At 43.8% G+C, this 19,660-nt stretch overlaps 1 protein-coding gene across 1 annotated transcript; it reads left to right on the forward strand.

Moving 5' to 3' along the window:
• Window positions 1-718: 718 nt before the first annotated feature.
• Window positions 719-17,791, forward strand: T265_03608 (hypothetical protein; the record flags this gene model as incomplete). Its single annotated transcript, XM_009168143.1, has 4 exons — window positions 719-998; window positions 10,662-10,845; window positions 16,092-16,342; window positions 17,398-17,791. The coding sequence occupies 4 exons, from the start codon at window positions 843-845 to the stop codon at window positions 17,596-17,598; spliced, it is 792 nt and encodes a 263-aa protein (XP_009166407.1).
• Window positions 17,792-19,660: the final 1,869 nt, after the last annotated feature.

Here is a 19,660-nt window from a genome sequence, read left to right on the forward strand (position 1 = left end):
CGTTCACTTGCTCGCTCTTTACAACCAATGGCCGTCGTGAACAATTTCAACCCCGCTCCACTGGTCTTATGTTGCTAAGCCGTGTTTGGTGAGCTCCGCCAACGCACCTGCTATCGGAAACGTATCGTACCGATGGTGACCTTGGGGATCCGTCACTCTCTGCACTCACTTCCGGGCGCGTCCTGACATGAAGTCACCCAAACTTCTCCGAAAACGAGAACTGCATTAATTTTCAAATCTCCTTAGGAGCGCGCATTCCATTTTCGCGTGCATATCAAGGGCGAAAGTCCGTGTAATTTTTTGGAGGATAGTATATTTGCAGAGAACTATAAATACCCGAACCTTCAAACAACCGATTCTATTGTTTTTTCTCTCAGTTAAATGCGACTGTATGTATGCACTAGCCATCCATAATGAATAGTTGTGCCAAAAAGGAATGCATCCTTTCCTAATAAAATCATCTCCGTTACCAGACTGATAGTTGTTTCAGTTAGGTTCCGCTTCGCACGGCCAAACCTATCACTTTGATCAAGTGATTGCGGTGCATAAACAACCGGCTTGTCGTCGAATACGAGTGGCCTTTGGTTGTTCACCCACGACCTGTTTATTGGAAATCAACCTATCCTGTAGTGGCATGCACGTTGATTGGTTCATATCTTATCCACAAATCTTTAAACATGTTTAGACTATGGTTTGTTATGAATGGGTTTCTCAGTATGTGATATGTTACTTGGTTTAACCTGCTGGTTTCCAATGGAGTTAGCTGATAAATCGAGATCAATTAGAGGTCACAACTAAGCTGCCATTTTGGAGTTTTGTCTGTTCAGATAAAATCCCACGAGATGGCACCGGATGTTGCTCGCTTCATAAGTTTGTCTTTCCTGGAAATACACGGTCTCCAGAATCGGAAGAGATGTATGCTTTTACTGTGGGTTTGCGTATTTATGCTTTGTGCTGTGTCATCCGGATTGCAATACTATCCTCCTGGAAGGCGATGGGTGAGTGTACGTTTTGCATGTTCAGTATGAATTGCGAACTTCATTGTCGAGACAGTTTAGCGGTCTGTGCCAACCTTGATCCGCTACCGTAGGGTTCGCATCAGAGCCATCCTTGTCAAATCTGCCGATCCACCTAGGCTCGGTGTTCGCATCACCTTTCGAGCTTGAACAGTCCATTTTTTTCACCTCCCGACATGCCGGATTCCGAAACATTGCCGAATGTAAGGAGCCCAAGAAGAGCACGTGTGACAAACACCAAAAATAAAATCGGTTTTCAGTAGATACAAGCCAGTCCTTGTTTCTTCTGTCCCTTGTTATTTCGATTATGTTGCTCCTGACGGAAGTATCCTAGTCACAGAAACGATGATTCATTAGAAAGAAGCGTCGGTCTTATTGTGCTTTTGTACATAGAGTCAGTTTTAAATCTGTCATTCGCTGCACACGTGACTGTCGCATGGTTCGTTTCAGGGAATTTTCCGATGCGGTTTCGTTTTGCAGCCTAGACAAACCAGGCAGCGACATATCTGAGTGATTTCAAGTTCGTGACGTTTATCTAGATAACAAGCCGAGATATATTATGCCCGATACACCCGTATACACTATTATCTGTCCTACGCGTTTTTGGGTTACTTTCTGCATCACTGTTGCAGCGGCAGAATTTTTTTAATAGATAAGGGCACCACAGACACTAATCGATCATTCAGCTTCCCCCATAGAAACAGGAACAAATGATGTTCAGCAAATCAAAAATGATCGAGAATAAATCGTTTCTGGGACTGTGGCTAATTGGAAAAGTCAATAAAAATATTCTTGTTCACGGAACGCACACCGCCCTTTGCGTTGCTTTATGGGGTCCTCACAATCCAATCAGTAAACAACCTTGGGAACTCCGATGACGCTGTGCCAGTTCGCATAAGCCCATGAACGAGGTTAGGTGAAGCAGGCCTGTTTTGGTTTTTTGCTTTATTGTCTCCGACCCATGCTGTTGTCTCGGTCACGTGACGACTCCAAGTGGGCACAGAAAGCCTTAGGATGGCCCAGTTTTCCTGCGAGTCATGTTGACTGTACTGCTGGTGATGCACGACTGATCCGTCTGCGGGTGTCCCCAGGCGAATTCAACTGCTAATCGGACTTCAGATGCTACTGGAACGGAACCGTGTATTGCGGCAGCAATGATCGCCTAGATCAAATTGGTTTACTCACAGATGAACCAACGAGTCTAATTGCATGGGGAGTTCACATGGGACGCTACTGAAGCCGCACTTCGGCTCGACGCAGTTACGACGGGGTACCCGTAAATAAGACTACTTCCCTCCGGTCTGGTGAGTTCGTGCCTTGAGTTCCCCTGCATTAAGGGATCAAGTAGTCTCATGGATGTCTATAGAACACAGGTTTGTTGCTAAACTGGTTGTGGTTTCCAGACATGATTTTTAGCTGATTATCACAGTAATACTCGTAAAATGTACCCTCACCAGGAGGAGTTGCTGCTTTCAAGAGGGCAGAAACCACGAGTTTGTGTACTGCTATCAACGACGATGATGCATCCAAGAACAATCATATATAACAAATCCACCTTGGTAGGGTAGTGGGATATGGGAGCCTGATAAAGTTCATATTAACGAAGGATCGCATCAAACACAGGGAACGCAGGAAAGTTCATAGCTCGGCTAAACAACACATCTTCCCCTTTACAGGGGTAGGAAAGTGGAGGGAGTGATCTTCAGACTTTTTAGTACAGCATACGACAATTTCAACCCTTATTTAATATCAGTGGTAAAAATATAGCTATTTAATTGATTGTACAATGATACACTCAGAAGAGACTTCTCTGAATAGAGGTCAACCCCCTGGAAAATACCACATCACTTCCCGAAAAGCACCATTTAATGTTCTATATCTTTGAAAAAAGATGACCCTCTCGGGAATTTCAGTAATTCACTCTAAAACATTATCCAGCATGCCAACTGCGCTGATGATACTGATTGTGCAGAAATAGTCAACATAAATGACCTATTTTTACTTCTAATGATTAGACAGAAAGGATGTGCAATTGCGGACACTGTCAAGTGCCATGGCATAAGTAAAAAATTAGCGTAAGGCAAGTTCACCGCTGAATGAGATTGCCCACCTAGGAGTCCAGTAGAGGAGCTGTTTACAGGCGCACAATACAGAGAGGCGCGAGTATGTCTACGCACCAGCCTGTGTTTAGATAATCCATTGTGGTGGTACGGTAATCACAAGAACGCTGTTCAGCGCCGAACTCTAGATAAGCTGTTGTCAGTGCGCTACGAATTCATCCAACTACTGCTTGACTTGTTTATATCATACTGGGGCGATGTGCAATTAGGGAGCCTTCCCAAGGCCTTAGACGGGCAAATAAATTAGCTTTGTACCATGGCCTGAGAATAGAAGTTCAGCTCTTTGTCCCGCATCCCTTGGACGCCCAGTAACCCCTGACTTGATTTCTGACTCCACCCCTATTTAAGTCGGGATCAACCGACTGAATATGAATTGGCTTGGACAAGCGATGTTGTTCTCGCGTTTCTAGCTTCCGATTAGTTCTACAAACTCACCTAGCCCGGAAACTGAAGGTGAATTGGCAAACGATGCAACTAGCCCTGAATTTTTTTCATATTATTCTGTATTGTGGCAGAGGAGATTGTGCTAAATGAATTCAGTCCACAACATTACTGTTCTCACTACCTTGTCCAAACTGATCCGGAGACCACAATGTTTTAGCTAAATGAGCATCAACCACGGAGAGTCTGGCTGTGTTCACTCTAACTCTAATCGATGGGTGATTGCACCCTGATAACAGTCCGAGTCCGTTAGCAATGAAAAGACGACGGTCATCTCCAAACTACATCTACAGTAAGCAAGGATGCAAATGAAAAGTATCTTGCCCGATAATGTGACGAGGCTCATCGTAAAACAGTGAGCTTGGTTTTTTGCCAAATGACCATCTGATTCTAAGTAATCGCGATAGTAAACATACAGCTCCCCACCCCTCCAAACAAAACCTTTCCAATGGGCTATGGCACACATGGCTTCTATGGGGAGAAATTCATGCAATGAACTTTCGTGCACTTTCACAGTCATTAAGTGTGTGAACAACAGTATGAAGGTAAAACTGGTCCTTCTAAGTGACTGTGGGTCCACAACATGGTTTCCATATGTATGTCACACAACTGCTATTCTTTTCTTCCTGTGGATAAACCATCTTTTACAGGTACCCACTTGCGGCTGTAAGTTCGTTGAATATTTTAGAAAACAGCCCACCGGTCGTGGGCTGTCGAAGAGTTTTCAGCAACCTCGTGAGTAGTTTCCTTTATGAAAAAAATCCTACTCCTTTTTTTACTCTAGGGAAACTTTGACGCTCTCATTTGGGTCCGGGTGGCATTTGTAAGGTAGTGGATTCTTAGAGGGATTGCACTCATCCTTAGCATGTAGACGGTGTCTATGGACAACCCAGTTGGTTCTCCTAAGAGGTTCTTCATACCCTGCAGGCGTTATTGACAAGTACCACAATATTTGCGCATTAGTTCCAATGTATCAGTTTATCGAAAGTTGACGTACGTACATAGCATCTGTCCGCACGGTCATAGGTGTTTTCCAGGAAAGTATCTGTCTCCTCCAAAATGAGACTAGCTTAATCGTCCCTCGTGTGTTCATCGTTTGAAAGGGGATTACTGTGCTGGTTATCAACGGTCCGTAATCGGCGTATGTTTGTCAAACTTAAGAGAGATATCAGTGCAAGTGCACTGAGTACGCCGTTTCAAGCAGTAATGCACGTCTGATTGAGACCTGCATGTTCCGTTAGCAGGTGATGAGACGTGTTTTCTTTGAAAAGCTTAATCTAAGTACAGAATTACTTCAAAGAATGAATATAACAGTTCGATTCTATTTTCACATTAGTATCACACCTTCACTTTCGTGCTCGGGGGATCCAGAAGCACCAAGATCTGAATGTTTCTACCTGATCATGGTGTAGCTAATATAATTCCGACTGCGAAATGTGCCCAGGATTAACCAGCTATCTGACCCGAGAAATAGAAGAACTAGTCTATTTTTCAGTGCAAGTACTTCTCCAACTATCAGGACGCACCCAGACATGGAAAAAGTACATGTGCAGAGAGTGACGCATCCTCAAGGTCACCATCGATACGACTCGTCCGGAAAGTAGTTGAGTTGGCGACTCTCACCAAACATGGCACAGCAACATACGACCAGCGTAGTGGGCCTGGGACTGTTCACGACCGGAACACCGCCATTAGTTGTACGGAGCGAACAAGTGAACGACCATATTTGGCCATTTAGTCATCCTATATATTACGCAGACGCTCTGTAGGTTTTGTCCTGGCAATACAGCCGTGTCCCGAGTTCTCTTTCTTCTCCCAATCACGCAGTCTGGCAGGCTCAGTGCAGGCGTAACCCATAGACAGCCACCCCGCCCGATACAACACCAACAATGCTCAACTTTGCAGACATCATATTCAGACTATGAAAAGGCCTAACCTAAAAATTTTCCACATACCTAAACGTTATTCATTGACTGCCCGGAAATCTGAACCCAAAGACAAAAATATTGTAATCCAAAAGCAATGATAGGTTATTTTTTCATTCCACGCTTCCAAGATGCCACCAGATGATCGCGGTAGACTACAAATTGCAGAATCTAGAATGCGGTGTTTTCAGTTCGTCCTGTCGGTAGTATGTTTCTCCAGTTCCCGAGTGGTCTCGTTTCTGCTGACGGCTCCTCAACCTAGGTACTCGTTCAACTCAGATGGTCCAATATTTTTTGGTTGATTGGTCGCTGTAGCGATTTCAGTAATTGGTGGAGAAGATCCGTTTTATTCCCTTTGCCTAATATGTACTTGTGACACAAGCCTGCTTGCAGTAAGTCTATGCCAGTTGTGCGTCCCTTAGTAGACAAGGTAGATGGGGACCTCATTTGATGAACGACCAGTCATCCTTGCCGTGTATGGATAGTCACATAATTGCGTTGGGGCCATCAGTGAATTATCCTCTCCAGTACCCGTTTGTTGTACAGTACCCACTGTGTTGTCGACAAACAATACAAACGATCTTGTTCTAAGTGAGGCTCCTAAAGTAGGCGCACTCGTGGATTTAAAAAGAAACATTTTACCTTGCTTGAGTCCAGCTTTATCCGTAACTCACTAGCAAACTAATTAGTACGAAAAGAATGTTCTAGAAAACCCCGGATTAATCTATTCCTCTCAGTCTCCTCCGAATATGCAGTACAAACTGTTTCGGTGCTCATGTGTATCTTTACTATGCGTAATTTGCCAATTCATCGGCAATCTCCTGTTGAGTAAGTGCTTCCACACGAAAGTCATTCATTTTCGGCCCACTTACAACCGGTCTAAGGTAGACCGGCTGGTCACATGACTTGATCGTGTTTGGTACTTCTCCGGCAGTGAGCCCCCTAAAAATTCCCAAAAATGGAAACTGGACAGGTTTGATAGGTTTGCTACATTCACTTGTCTACAGGTTCTTCATTGACAAAAACCGTATTTTAAGATCATAGTGGTCATAATTTCTGTAAAGTTGTCATATAAAGCATGCAAAAGGACCATCTCAAACAAAGACCACACCTTGGATTTCCCAGAAGTGAAGAGCAGCCATAAATTGGGTTGCTGAATATGTCAATCATTGTGTAGGCCTCAGTAAACAAACTATCCTACTGCTCTGTGCTATTCATGGAGGTAATTATCAATAGTCATTATTTCTATGGTAGTCTCAATTTTGTCGCAATACCCTAAAGGGGCTCGTTGCTAAGTTGTGAAAGCCACCGTATTTGCCAAATTCTTAAGTATTGAGTTTTGGCTTGAATATACCCATAGTTTCAATGAGAGCACAGACTGGTTATTACACACCTATTCGTTAAAATCGGAGTAAATACTGATAGAGACAGCTAAGATTGATCACTAAATTAGGAAACTCGAAAACAATGATGACTGGCTGGTAATGCAAGCCAGTTCGCATCTAGGTGGATACTGTAAGGTGGGCCATAGAGACGCTGACCGGATCTGTCAGTTTGTGTCCAAGGCGAAATTTGAACCCGTGAGAATATTTTTTTTTCGTGATCGCAGTTGTACTGCGACTGCTTCGGCTGTAGTCAAGCCAACACATGATGGTAGTAGTCTATTACGCACGCAGCAGACAAAGCGACTCGTTCGGACTGATCACTTGACGGGTGTCAATTATGTGTGACGCGATCGAGTTTTCGGCTGAACCACCCTGTTTATTGATATTCCGGGAAAATTGATGCTCACACAGGTTGCCTTATCGTGCGTCCAACGTATCCCGCTGAACAACAATAGGAGAAACAATACACAATCATATTCTGTGTGAGGACTGACATTTTAAGGTTAAAGTTGGGTAGGGAATTGTTAATTAACAGAGTTGCTGCCGTAAATGAGCGTTGTAAGGACTGAAACAAACAGTGATTGACAGTTTCTGCCAACAGGCTGAAAATGACTGACTTCTTTTGCAATGGTCCTGACGTAAGATTATATGGGACATTCAAAAATGTGCTCAATCATAAACATCCCTCCAGGATGTTCATTCAGCTATGAGCAAGTTGGCAAACTGCTTAATTCCAGAATCCATTTTGAGACTTCTTTTGCAATGGTTGTGATGTAAGATTATATGGGACACTCAAAAATGCGCTCTATCATAAACATCCCTCCAGGATATTCATTCAGCTATGAGCAAGTTAGCAAACTGCTTAATTCCAGAATCCATTTTGGCTTTCTGTAGATATCTCTGAGTGGAACTTCTGGCGAGTTTGACTAGCTTAACATCCAATAAATGGAATGCGTTATCACTTTCTGTTCCAAAAGTAAACTGAATGAAGGGATTCACTTTGTTAAACTTGTTCTAGAAGGTGTTCGTTACGGAATATTTGAAACAACCACGAAAAATATAGTCCATGTGCCGCTGATAAAGGTGGGTGCGTCTAATCTCCCCATTCAAACGGCCAAGTTTACCCATATACTGTCGCCCAATAGAATGCCAAATGGAATGCCAGTAGTGGCTACATCGATTTATCGGTAAAATGTGGGAGTACAGTGGAAGTGTAACTCCAATGTACATCGTTAAAAGTACGGCTGAATCAGTGCCAATGCGTGTCGTGGCTAAAACGTGACCCAGAACGCATGCGCACTATAAAAGAACTCCTAATTCTACAGAACGGAAATCGCAGCGCAGAGCCGCTAGTCTGTTCGCCTACTATTCACAGTGGATACCGGCGTTTTCTGACAAAATTCATCCTTTGGTTATAAACAAAATATCTCCGCTTCCAGAGAGTGTCCAAACGGTATTCGGGAACCTAAAGCAAGAATTGTAGGACAGAGTGTTCGTTACTGTCGACTACAATTTCCCCCTCTGGTCGAAACTGATGCGTCCGACGTCGCTATTGGTGCATCCCTGAGCCAGGGTAACCAGCCGCTCGCCTTTTTACCCAGGATCCTGACTGCAAGCGAGAAAAATCATTCTGCTATGGAAAAAGAAGCACATGATGTCATAGAAGTGATCCACAGTTGGCACCACTAACTCCTCGGAAGACATCTTAAACTGATTACGGATCACGGTTATGTACGGAAACCAACAGAAGAGTGAAGTAAAGAATGCAAGATTGAATGGTGAAAAACCGAATTGGCGGGGCACAGCCACGACGTCTCCTATAGACCAGGAACGGACGAGTGCGCTGCTGATGCCCTATCTCGTAATCCTTGTGCCAACATTGCTGGGACAGAAAACTTCAAGAGCTTCACAGCACATAATGCCATCCTGCGGGCGCGACATTCGCACATGTTATTCGTTCTAAGAACATTCCTTTTTCAGTCAGCGATATCCGACGTGTAGTATCTAGCCGTTCCACATGCTCCAAACTCAAACCAAGGCTTTGTGACACTTTGCGCGGCCAGTTTATCAAAGCACCACAACCTTTCGAGCGCCTTCGTACCGACTTTAAAGACACACTTCCATCAAACACTCCTAATAAGTACCCCTTAACAATAGTTGACAAGTACTTTCGATTCCCTTTTGCTTATACCTGCGCCTCTTCCACTGTGATTTGCTTTTTGGGTAAATTGTTTTCACTGTTTGGTATGCCTGCTTACATTCACTCAGATCGGGGTTCTGAGTTCATGTCAACTGAACTCAAACAGTTTTTGTTGGACAAAGGTGTTGCCACTAGTCACACCGCTGCATATAATCCACAATGTAATGGTCAGGTTAAACGACTTAATGGTACTCTTTGGAAGACCGACTGCTTGGATCTAAAATCACGAGGCTTGCCTGCCATATATTGGGAGGTTGTCTTTCTTGATGCTCTCTACTGTATCAGATCCCTTTTATGCCCCAGTACCAACTGTACCCCGTATGAAGGTTTCCTGCCGTTCACATGAAGATCAGCCAACGGTATCTTCCTACCTACATGGCTTACTGTCTCTAGGCGGATCTTCTTAAAACGCAACAATCGAGCCTTCCACCGCTGCATACCACAATGTAATGGTCAGGTTAAACGACTTAATGGTACTCTTTGGAAGACCGACTGCTTGGATCTAAAATCACGAGGCTTGCCTGCCATATATTGGGAGGTTGTCTTTCTTGATGCTCTCTACTGTATCAGATCCCTTTTATGCACCAGTACCAACTGTACCCCGTATGAAGGTTTCCTGCCGTTCACATGAAGATCAGCCAACGGTATCTTCCTACCTACATGGCTTACTGTCTCTAGGCGGATCTTCTTAAAACGCAACAATCGAGCCTTCCAATATGACCATCCCGTACAGGAAGTGGACCACATCTCTTGCAGCCCATCGTACACCCACGTAGTCCGTCAAGATGGTGAACACGAAACCGTATCCTTACGGCTTCTAAAGTCAACGGCACGATATCCGATACAGAACTGGAACCGGTACGTATGGCTGAACAAGAGCAACCTCACCCAAAACCATTAATCGGTCGTGATTGTTCGGAAACTGAATTCTTGCCAATTACCGATGCCTCATCATCTAACTCCAGTGCAGATCCAGGAAATCGCGACAACAGCGCACTCGTCCATATGATCTGCGCAACAGAAATGCGCAGCTTCTATCTTTTTACTCTTGTTCGCCGCAAAAGTAAGCACTTATTCTAAGGCGGGGAATGTCATGCCTATGCAAACCATAACATTCAAATAACATCAACTCGTATTGCTCACCGTATATCTTCAGCTCATGCACTATCGTTATTAGACAATTAAAGCGTACATTACATCTTTCTATTCTGTCTTCCCTCTAATTTCGACCTGGAACCACTTGACCCTCCTAACAGTACGATTGCGAAATCCCGTACGATTAAGTAAAACTGGATCTGAGTCTGCCTTGGACACAAACCGATCGACTCATTCGTTCGACCAGACGGAAATTGGCTTGCACTGCCTGTCAGTCGTCAGTGTTTCCACTTTTCCCAATTTAGTGACTAGTCTTAGCTAACCCACTTCCGTATTTGCTCCTATTTTAACGACTACGTATGTACTAACCTGAAGACGAGATCAAAAAAATACATTGATTTTCGTCACTCTGTGTTCTCATTAAAAATCCGTAACATTCGTTGTCACTTTCTCTATTTTGTCAATCTCACATTCAACAGCGTTCACTAGCCCCCTGTGCTTGGCTCGAACGAGGAGGTATATTCGATATGCCGAAATATCACACTGGTAAAGGACCTTTAATTCAGCGCCGTCAAACTTGTCATGGGCGAATAAAATGTCCACTGACTTGGCTTCCAACCCAAGATACGCAGTCAATTACATTCAAACTGGTTGGAACAGACGGTTAGTACTGTTTCACCTGGGTTCAGCTGTATCACAAATACCTCTTTCTAACAATGTTTGAGAGTCAAGAACACTAACCCTTTAACAGAAGATCAATGGTTGCTTACTTTGCTAGCCTTACAATATTTTGACCTGAGAATGATTTATAATTTCCTTAAACGATATGAGATGCTTAGAACATTGTGTCCTATTTATCCGTCCCATTCGAACTGATGTAAGACATATGCTTCGAAATGGTAACATCTGAAACAAGTTCGAAATCTCTGTTACGTAAGCGATTTGTTGATGACATTTTCGTTATTACTGATTTGGGGAGCTTTTAGTCCTTCTTAGACGTACTTAATCCACCCATCCCAACGTCCTTGTTACATTTGAGTGTAAAACGAACGACCGTTCCCTGGATATACTTATTTCTAAACCCAATGACAGGTCCCTGCAGAGTGATCAATTGGAACAGTTTACTTTATTTAGTCACTTAATTTCAGAGCATCACTGTTTTATTACTCTTTAAGTATAGCTTTTTATCGACCGCTCTGATTCTAGTCGCGTATCTGTGGGTGAATTATCGCGTGTGTTCAGTCGTTTCTCATGATTTGTTTAGTCAACTAGGTTAACTCGTTCATGGGACACGACCCAGTGAGCATGTACGAGTTCCACCATGTCATTTATCCGTTAAATGTAACATCACAGGAGTAACTTCTGGGTTGTTTTCGAAATTTCTATCCTCAAGGCATCCTGATTTCGATCGGTTGCAAACTGCACCTTGAAGATTTCTCCTTTTTAATAAAAAAACTTTTGTATGACAGATGTTTGCGAAATCCGAGCCGATGTGAAATTTTGCATCAACATGGATCAGCGTGACCCCATCCACAGTAAGGTCGTTACCAAAGGTAGAACACCGAAGATTAATCGGTACTTATATTTGTTTACACGAATGCTTTTCACACTACCGAAAAACATTCATTTCCCTTTCATTCCTTTGAACTGTCAAGGTGAAGAACTGGAGGGTACTTATCCGTCAAAGTATTTTGCATACTGCATAGCCGTGACTGCGCTGTCGCGTATGAATTCAGTGCGGGCATCAAAATCCCAAGCAGCTTTCCCAAATTGAGTCATTTAAGACACCATAAACGAATTATTGGCATTGAATACAAGGCTTGTGTAAGTCCGACCGGGGTTTTGAAACTTGTTATCCAGGTGGAAGGACATAAAACGCTTCCAAACAATTGTTCACCGGTGTCTTCGTAGCACAACAGAACTTGGCTGCCCACTGCTTGTGCCCAGAGAAGTGGTCCCAAATAGTCAAACGATTGATAACGAAGAGAGTCATCAGGGAAGAAACGAAAGACTAGGGTTGGTAGGAAAAATCGATGTCTGTTAAAGAACTCGCTGTTCCAAACCCTTTGCAGTGAAAAGTTCGTGAATAACAGACAGTGACATGGCAGTGTGAAATAAAAAAAGACTTCATTCAAATTAGGTAAAATCTGGTCAGATCCCAAGCTGGGACAAACGCAATTCAACTTGTACTCACTTAAAAAGACATGTTGTGTAACCCGTTACCCCAGTAGTGAGCATACCGTTACTCCTCAACCGGGGTGTCCAGTTAAAGTTTGCTTGTCATTGTGTCCCCGGCTTGTGCTGACTAAGGTTCATAAAGAATGTCAGACCAATCTTACTGATGGCTTCGGACCGTTTAACCCAAAGTCACAGGGCTTTTTACATTAAGTTCCCCTGGGCTCCTTTTCATTCAATTCTTTACCCTGACATTCTATCCTCATGACAGCATGAAAAATGGGCACCACTTAAGCACCTGTGGCTAAGGGATTCGAATGGGATTTATTAAACGGCGCTTACAACATATTGCGTAATTTTATTGTCTTTTCATTCAGTTCTTTACCCTGACATTCTATCCTCATGATAGCATGAAAAATGAGCGCCACTTAAGCACCTGTGGCTAAGGAATTCGAATGAGATTTATTAAACAGCGCTTACAACATATTGCGTAATTTTATTGGTATATGGCTGAGCCTAGTGTTTCCTAGCATCCTATCTACGCTCCCTCAACGAGGACAGGAGCCCGCGTGAGTGGATTTTGTTTGCTAGTATGGAATTCTGTGAAATGTGAGCTGTTAGCCTTTGAATAAAGGTGGCTGCAAAGGGCTACCCAAAGTCTTATTCTGGGCCGTTAAACATCTTTGACACAGATTTAACAGTTTTCACTTCAAATGGCCGTTGTTAGGTATTGTTTGCGTACGCTTCCAATCGAACGCAAATCGGAAAAATCGAGTACGATTAGTCAGTTCATTTGGGTTACCATGGATTTCAGGCCTGATAGGCCTGTAGGGTATGCTGTGCTCTACGCAATCGTTTGGACCGTGTGTGCAGGCAAAATATGTACCCACAAATATGTTTCTAAAATTTCCACACCCTGTCTACCGCCGTGTGTATGCCAGCTAATTCGCGAAATTTGCAGTTAGTCTCTTGAACGGAAATTCCAAACACACGGGAAGCTTGAACAAAATGAAATTACCTGAACTTGCTCGTACGCACATCCGAGAATTACAGTGTTCTATATTTCGATTCAGCCTGACTTCGAGTGTTTCCAATGCACTGTTCCAGCGCACAAACTGCCTGAACGACAAACAACAGTCACTTTAGGATGAACTCCTTAGCTTCCAAATGCATTGGGTGATAGTAATGGAACGTAGTCATCCTTGATGCGACACCCTTATCAGGTGAACGAAACTTTTGACAGCCCCTAACACTCGCACTGTAATACCTAGCTGTCTGACCGGCTAACATGTTGCACAGTACAACCTGCCGTTTATCGGAGAAAGCAACAAGACCGAACCTGGACAAAGCTGCGCGCATGAACACGTGACAAACCGGGTAGACCATTCATCATGTGAACAGAACGACACGACGGAAAGTAGTACGTACTAGACAAGGTCATTCGCTGACGGCTGGTTTGAAATGCACACTCACATGACCCTCGTTTGATCAGTCATCCTCCCGTCCTGGAGGTATCACTCGAGTGACTCCAGCTCAATGGAGTGGGAAGCACTGGACTCGAGTTTCGCTCTTATTAGAGCTCATTAGTAGTGCATACTCTTGGCCATACCGAGGTTTGAACTCCGCACATCTAACGTGCGAGGCGAGCGTGTTAACGCTACTCCACCAGTGCACGCCGAACGCATCTGAATCTTTACGTCTGAACAGTTTATGAACCAAAAAAGCTTTCTGATGTTCGTGTCTGGACATACTCTATGTGGAGTCTACCCAAAGCCCGGTACTGTGCTGTCAAAAACGTTTCATACGAACGCTGAGACTGCCTTGGTCGAATCAACCAACCAAATCACTGAACGGCCATCTTGACTGTCTCACAGCATCAAACTAGATGCGACGTTGGGACGCAGACAACCAATCTTCGCTGCGTATTTAATTTTTCGCTCCTATTTTAACCACTAGATGTGTACTGACCTGATGACGAGATCCCGAAAACATTAATGTTTGTGTTCTTATTTTCATGAGGGAGACTATTCACAAGGTTGCTGAAAACTCTTAGCCCACGACCTGTGAAAATTCAGTAGATATGCACATGAGTGTATTTGTCGAGATCTGTCCAATTTGGGTTCAAGTAGAACATAAGGTGGACGACAACTCGGGGACTGCGCCTACTTGATGAGCCCCAATAGAAGTGAAAACGATCGCAGGCTATTGGAGAGTTTTCAGTAATCTTGTGAGTAGTTCCCTTTACGAGCCCTAACCAGTTCAGTGTCTGAGTGAAATAAGTAGTCATACCGACAAGGTTTGCTCCGGCATCTATCCTTACCATCAAAATAATGAGATTTTGCTTTCCGGCCCGTCAGTGGCAGTCGGTGTCCAGTGGCCATAGCGATCGCCGTCTGGATATATCTAATCAGACAACGCTACTCGTAGGCGGTCACCCACGGAAAAAAGGGTCACCATAACCACGGCAGCAAGGTCAAAGCGGTCACAAAGGGTCAGTAGCCAGGTTCATTGCACTATAGTGTCGCCATATGCTCAGGTTNTCTTCCGATCAACCAGCCCACCCACTCGTATTTCATTCACCTATGTTCGGTGCAAGTATCATTGAGCAGGAGCCCCGTGTGTGTGTTGGCTCTGTGTGCCTGTACGCGTGATTGAGAGTGTGCTGTGATTAGGATGTGCCTCCGTTTGTTTCTGTGCTAGCTGTGATGCTTCACTGTTAAGATCCCTGCTTGAATTCTTGCTGCTATGCCCAGTAAGGTTTGCAACAAGCCAAAACCAGACAGAAGGGACGCTGACCATAGGACCACATCAATCATAAGATATAATAGTGGACCCAAATGACTCGTATTCAACTGATTGCGGAAATCTTTGGAAAAGGTTGCCCACGGCAACCGAAACTTCGGATTACAACACCTTATCCCACTAAGCTGTTCTAAGTCTTAGAATCCCATGTAATAAATGTGCATTCTGCATTTTAATTACCCAAGTCTGTTATTAAAATCCCCGATTAGCAACAAAAAGGTAGCTTCTGTCCGGATGGGAGAATATTTCAGACACTGCTGTATATAATGGTTGTTTATACTCCAGAGAAGCAAGCGGAATTAAAACCAGTACTGTATGCATAGGTTTTTATGTACGACCCACCTTAGTTTGGCAGGTATTCTGATGACAGCAGTTTCTTCATACTTAAGTTGTGCTTCAATCGAGTCAGTGTGATTGGATCTCACTGCACTGAATATTGCCGTGGAAACTTCTATTCATCAGCAAACCCGAATCTCGCTATTAGTGCGTAAACGATCCGATTGGTACTGTGTCTTATAGTGTAATTGCTGAGTTTGTTGTCGAGTGGTGGTCAGAGTGACCATATTGTTTTTTTGTGTGCCCATTTCAGTAAAATTTTTCCAGAGCTTTGGAACTGAAGCATGTTCTGTTCATTTAACCAACAGATCTGGAGTTGCTCGCTTGCTATCCACCATGAGCTATTTTATCATTTTTGGTGGTATGCACGATCTAGCCAGGATTTCAAGCTGTTATTTCGTAAAATTTAACCTATTGCTGCATACCGTTAGTGTCTTATTTTGAAGTTTGCTTAAAGTCAGTCCTCTACATTTTCTGAAATCTAAGTTTCACAAGATGTGCAGGCTTTGGAGTCTGATGTTTGGTTTTACTAACAAGGTTCTACTGTCGGGTGAATGACTAGTTCAGAGCAGTAAGCTTTCCTTTTTAATCCACAGATATGCGAGATTATGAATTTCAAGCACACTTCTGTTCTCCCATCTACGCATTTCATCACCGTTATTGCACGGGTGCGGAGGCCGAAATCGCTTTTGAGCTTCGCCAAACCGGAACGTGGTTAATGCTGGACCGTGTCAACTGTCGATGTCTTGGTGTTGCCGACGTCGAACGATACGGATACAGCAAAGGCGTACTTCCAAAAGACAAAGTTTTCCGCGGAAATTACATTCAAATGACTTGCGCGAAACGGGTAAGGAATGCCTGTGTCCGGAGTCTGTCCGATTCAGCTAATGCCCTGGTGTAGTTGCGAAAATTGTGGTGAACGAGAAAGATAGTTGACGGTCGAGGTTTGTATATCCCTCAGCCATGGACCATATCTGACCATGGACATCAGACGAAACAACTCCAAAGACCGGATATGTAGTTGAATAAGCCATGCAGCATTGTCTTTAATAGTAGAATGTTAACCACGTATTTCGCTCGAACTTAAAGTCAGGGCGATTTTGAGTTGTGATAACACGCACTGGAAACCAGGAAGAACAGTGATAGCTGTGGCAGTTAGAAAATGGACTTATCAACTTTAGGATGACTGAGGATTCCACCCTTTACCGTTTCTAACACAAACGAGGTTCCCGTCAGTCCATTTCTTCAATTAACGAACACTACTAATTGCAAGAATGCAAACAGTCGGATAAATACAGGCGAATAATAATGGTAATTTTGCATCAGAAGACGAAATAGAGGACATTCCCGGGTGTTTATTGTAGCATAGCAAAATTTTGGACAACAGTACTTACAAGTAATTAGGTAGGTCATGGAACAAGTGCACTGTTGGAATAATATTATGTTGGATTGCACACTAGGTCAGCCTATTTCTGAGACAAGCTGTGCGGATCAGTAGCACGGCTAAACATAATACAAACCAAGGGAAGGAATCGCATCTTATGAGCATGTTGTACAACAAAATCTGTGAATTATAGATCCTACCTATTAGTTGGAATAGGTTAACTTAGCTCTGTATGATAAATTTCATGACAGTTTGTCTTATTCCTTGAAGAATTTACAGAAACTGAGATTTTTTTCAGTCAGCCTTTTACCTTCTACTACTTTTTACTCAGTTTTAATTGAGCTTTCATTTTACCAGTCTGAATGCAATAGCGATTGCACAACCTTCTTATAGCGGTCACTTTAGTTTCAATGGAGATTTTATCCTGTAAGTGAAGCCAGTCTGCGTTTAATAATCTGTCCTTTTCTCAACCGCTAACAACCTGAACAATATTCTGTCCGCTTTCTCTAATACTCCAGCCCACATGCACTGAAGACCAATTCTGCTATGTGGAAACACCAAGCACGAATGGATATATCTACGGAGGCCAAGTGCCATGCATATGTCCCAAAGAACACTACTGCCCCCTGTATTTCATTCGCGATAAACGAATTCCCCAGAAGAATCAAGAAGGGCGAATAGTCAGTTATGGGTTGCGGTGCAAGCGTCGATTATACTGACTTGCTCTCAGTGGATAACAGGCATCGATTCATTCTGGAACCCAACGTTTGGCAGTCGTGATAATACTGAATATCTAGTGTCGACGATTATCACTATTTGTGTTCCCGATGACTTCATTTGAAACTCTGACGTCTCCTCCGTACAAGTGTTGTTTATGACACTTATGTCCGTCGACAATAAACCAAGTGAACTCTTTTGGAATCACGCTTTTTAACACTCGCACGTCGAATATGGTCGGGGTCTGTCAAATGTGCTGCGTATAACCGAAGTAGGGAGAGCACTACTGGGGCGCAGGTTCATGTACTGGATGAGTACAGGAAAATATGAAACATTCAGGGTGCAACGCATAGGAACTAAGCGAGGCAACTACTGACTAATGATAGAGCAAGCTTGCTTATGCTAGAAGTCAAAAGACAGGCATAGGTCAGGATCACGGGGTCTGCCATCAAGCGAACCAATGAGAGAACCGTAAGTAAACAGGTGAATTATGTTAACACAAATGGGCTTTTCGAGCTCATAGTAAAAGTTAACGTAGAAATGGGAACCGAACAACATCGTGTGACACACCGGTATCTTGAACGATACAAAGTGAGGTAGGCGACTTGCTCCTGTGTATGGTTTTTTGTGGCCTGTGAGGTATTCGGTTTAGCGCGAAAAGGGCACCAAAACAATATTTCTTTCAGCTCTATAGTAGCTAGTTCTGTATGCCTCCTTAACTCCCAGTACAGTATCGTTTTAGCGAACATCATCAGCACTTTTCACCTGGGTCCTCTCTTTCACTAAACGATACAATCCTTCCACTGTACCACCGGCTGTTGGATTATGCGGTACAGTCCGTGTATGGTTCATGTCATCGGAAAACAATGGATACCTGAAGTCGTGGCTTCGGAAGTGTTACCACCCTGGGTGCCGGGTACCGGCTGTTGATTATGCGGTACAGTCATGTCATCGGAAAACAATGGATACCTGAAGTCGTGGCTTCGGAAGTGTTACCACCCTGGGTGCCGGGTTTATTACGGTTTGGATGGGTCAGGTAGCGCGATGCTTGTGCTCTACTTACGACAGAGATGGTGATCAGCACAGTTGTATGAAGCCATCGCCGTTGTCGGTGCTGCGAGCACCCACACCACATGGTAGAGTCAGAGCGTAATCTCCGAGTGGCACGTACCACCAGAACCCCTAGTTAGGTAGAATGTAGTAAGAGCTGTGAGAAATAGGGAAACCCCAATGGTTCACGCTAGTCGGCAACAGTGATCCACTTGGTTTGCAAACAATGCGAGTGAAACAGGCTCAAGCACGTGAGGCAATCAGGGGGCATTCAAGCACAGGGGCGGTTATAAGCGAAATGGTGACCTGAAGGCCAAATACCGGTTCACATGTACCCATTGGGGCTGAAAGTAGGGCAGGAGTTACAATTAAGGACGGGAAAACGTTAGGAATTTACAATACATGAACAAAGGATGATGCATCGCATATTCCACCGACACGGCTCCCTTTGATTTCGATTCTCCTTAATTGGACAAGCAAATGTCAGCCGGAACAGTGATATCCGTACCGTTGGTCACCAATAGAAGGTTGGAAAATCCTCCTTGTTCGGTCGTATTCACAGAACACACTTCAGGTTTGAGAACACTGGTTACGGGTTCTGACAGACCCAGTCAGTCTGGCTGCACACAGTCCAGTCAGGCACAGCTTCATGAGTCTTTGTGCTCAACACAATATCCGTACCATTGAGAACACAAAAAGCCGCTTCTGGATCACCCAAAGGCTGTGAAAAAAATGACCTGCCTTGGACCGTCTTTAAATGTATTACCATAGTAGGGTTTTATATGCGTGTTTCGTAAACTCAACACTCAGATGTTTAGGGAGGAAAGGAGATGAGCAGAGGTTTGTTTGAAAAGGACGTTGGACATTCAATGCTGCCAGGTTGAACCGACATCTCGGTGTCAACAACACAAGGCCCGGAGTTCATGGTCTCAAAAATATGAGTTTCATAAGATGCGCACTGGTTTCCGATAAAGATGAAACAGTTTGACAGTGCTTCCCGGCTTTTCAGGGTAG

This window comes from Opisthorchis viverrini (genome assembly GCF_000715545.1).
Source record: "Opisthorchis viverrini unplaced genomic scaffold opera_v5_55, whole genome shotgun sequence".
NCBI lineage: Eukaryota > Metazoa > Platyhelminthes > Trematoda > Opisthorchiida > Opisthorchiidae > Opisthorchis > Opisthorchis viverrini.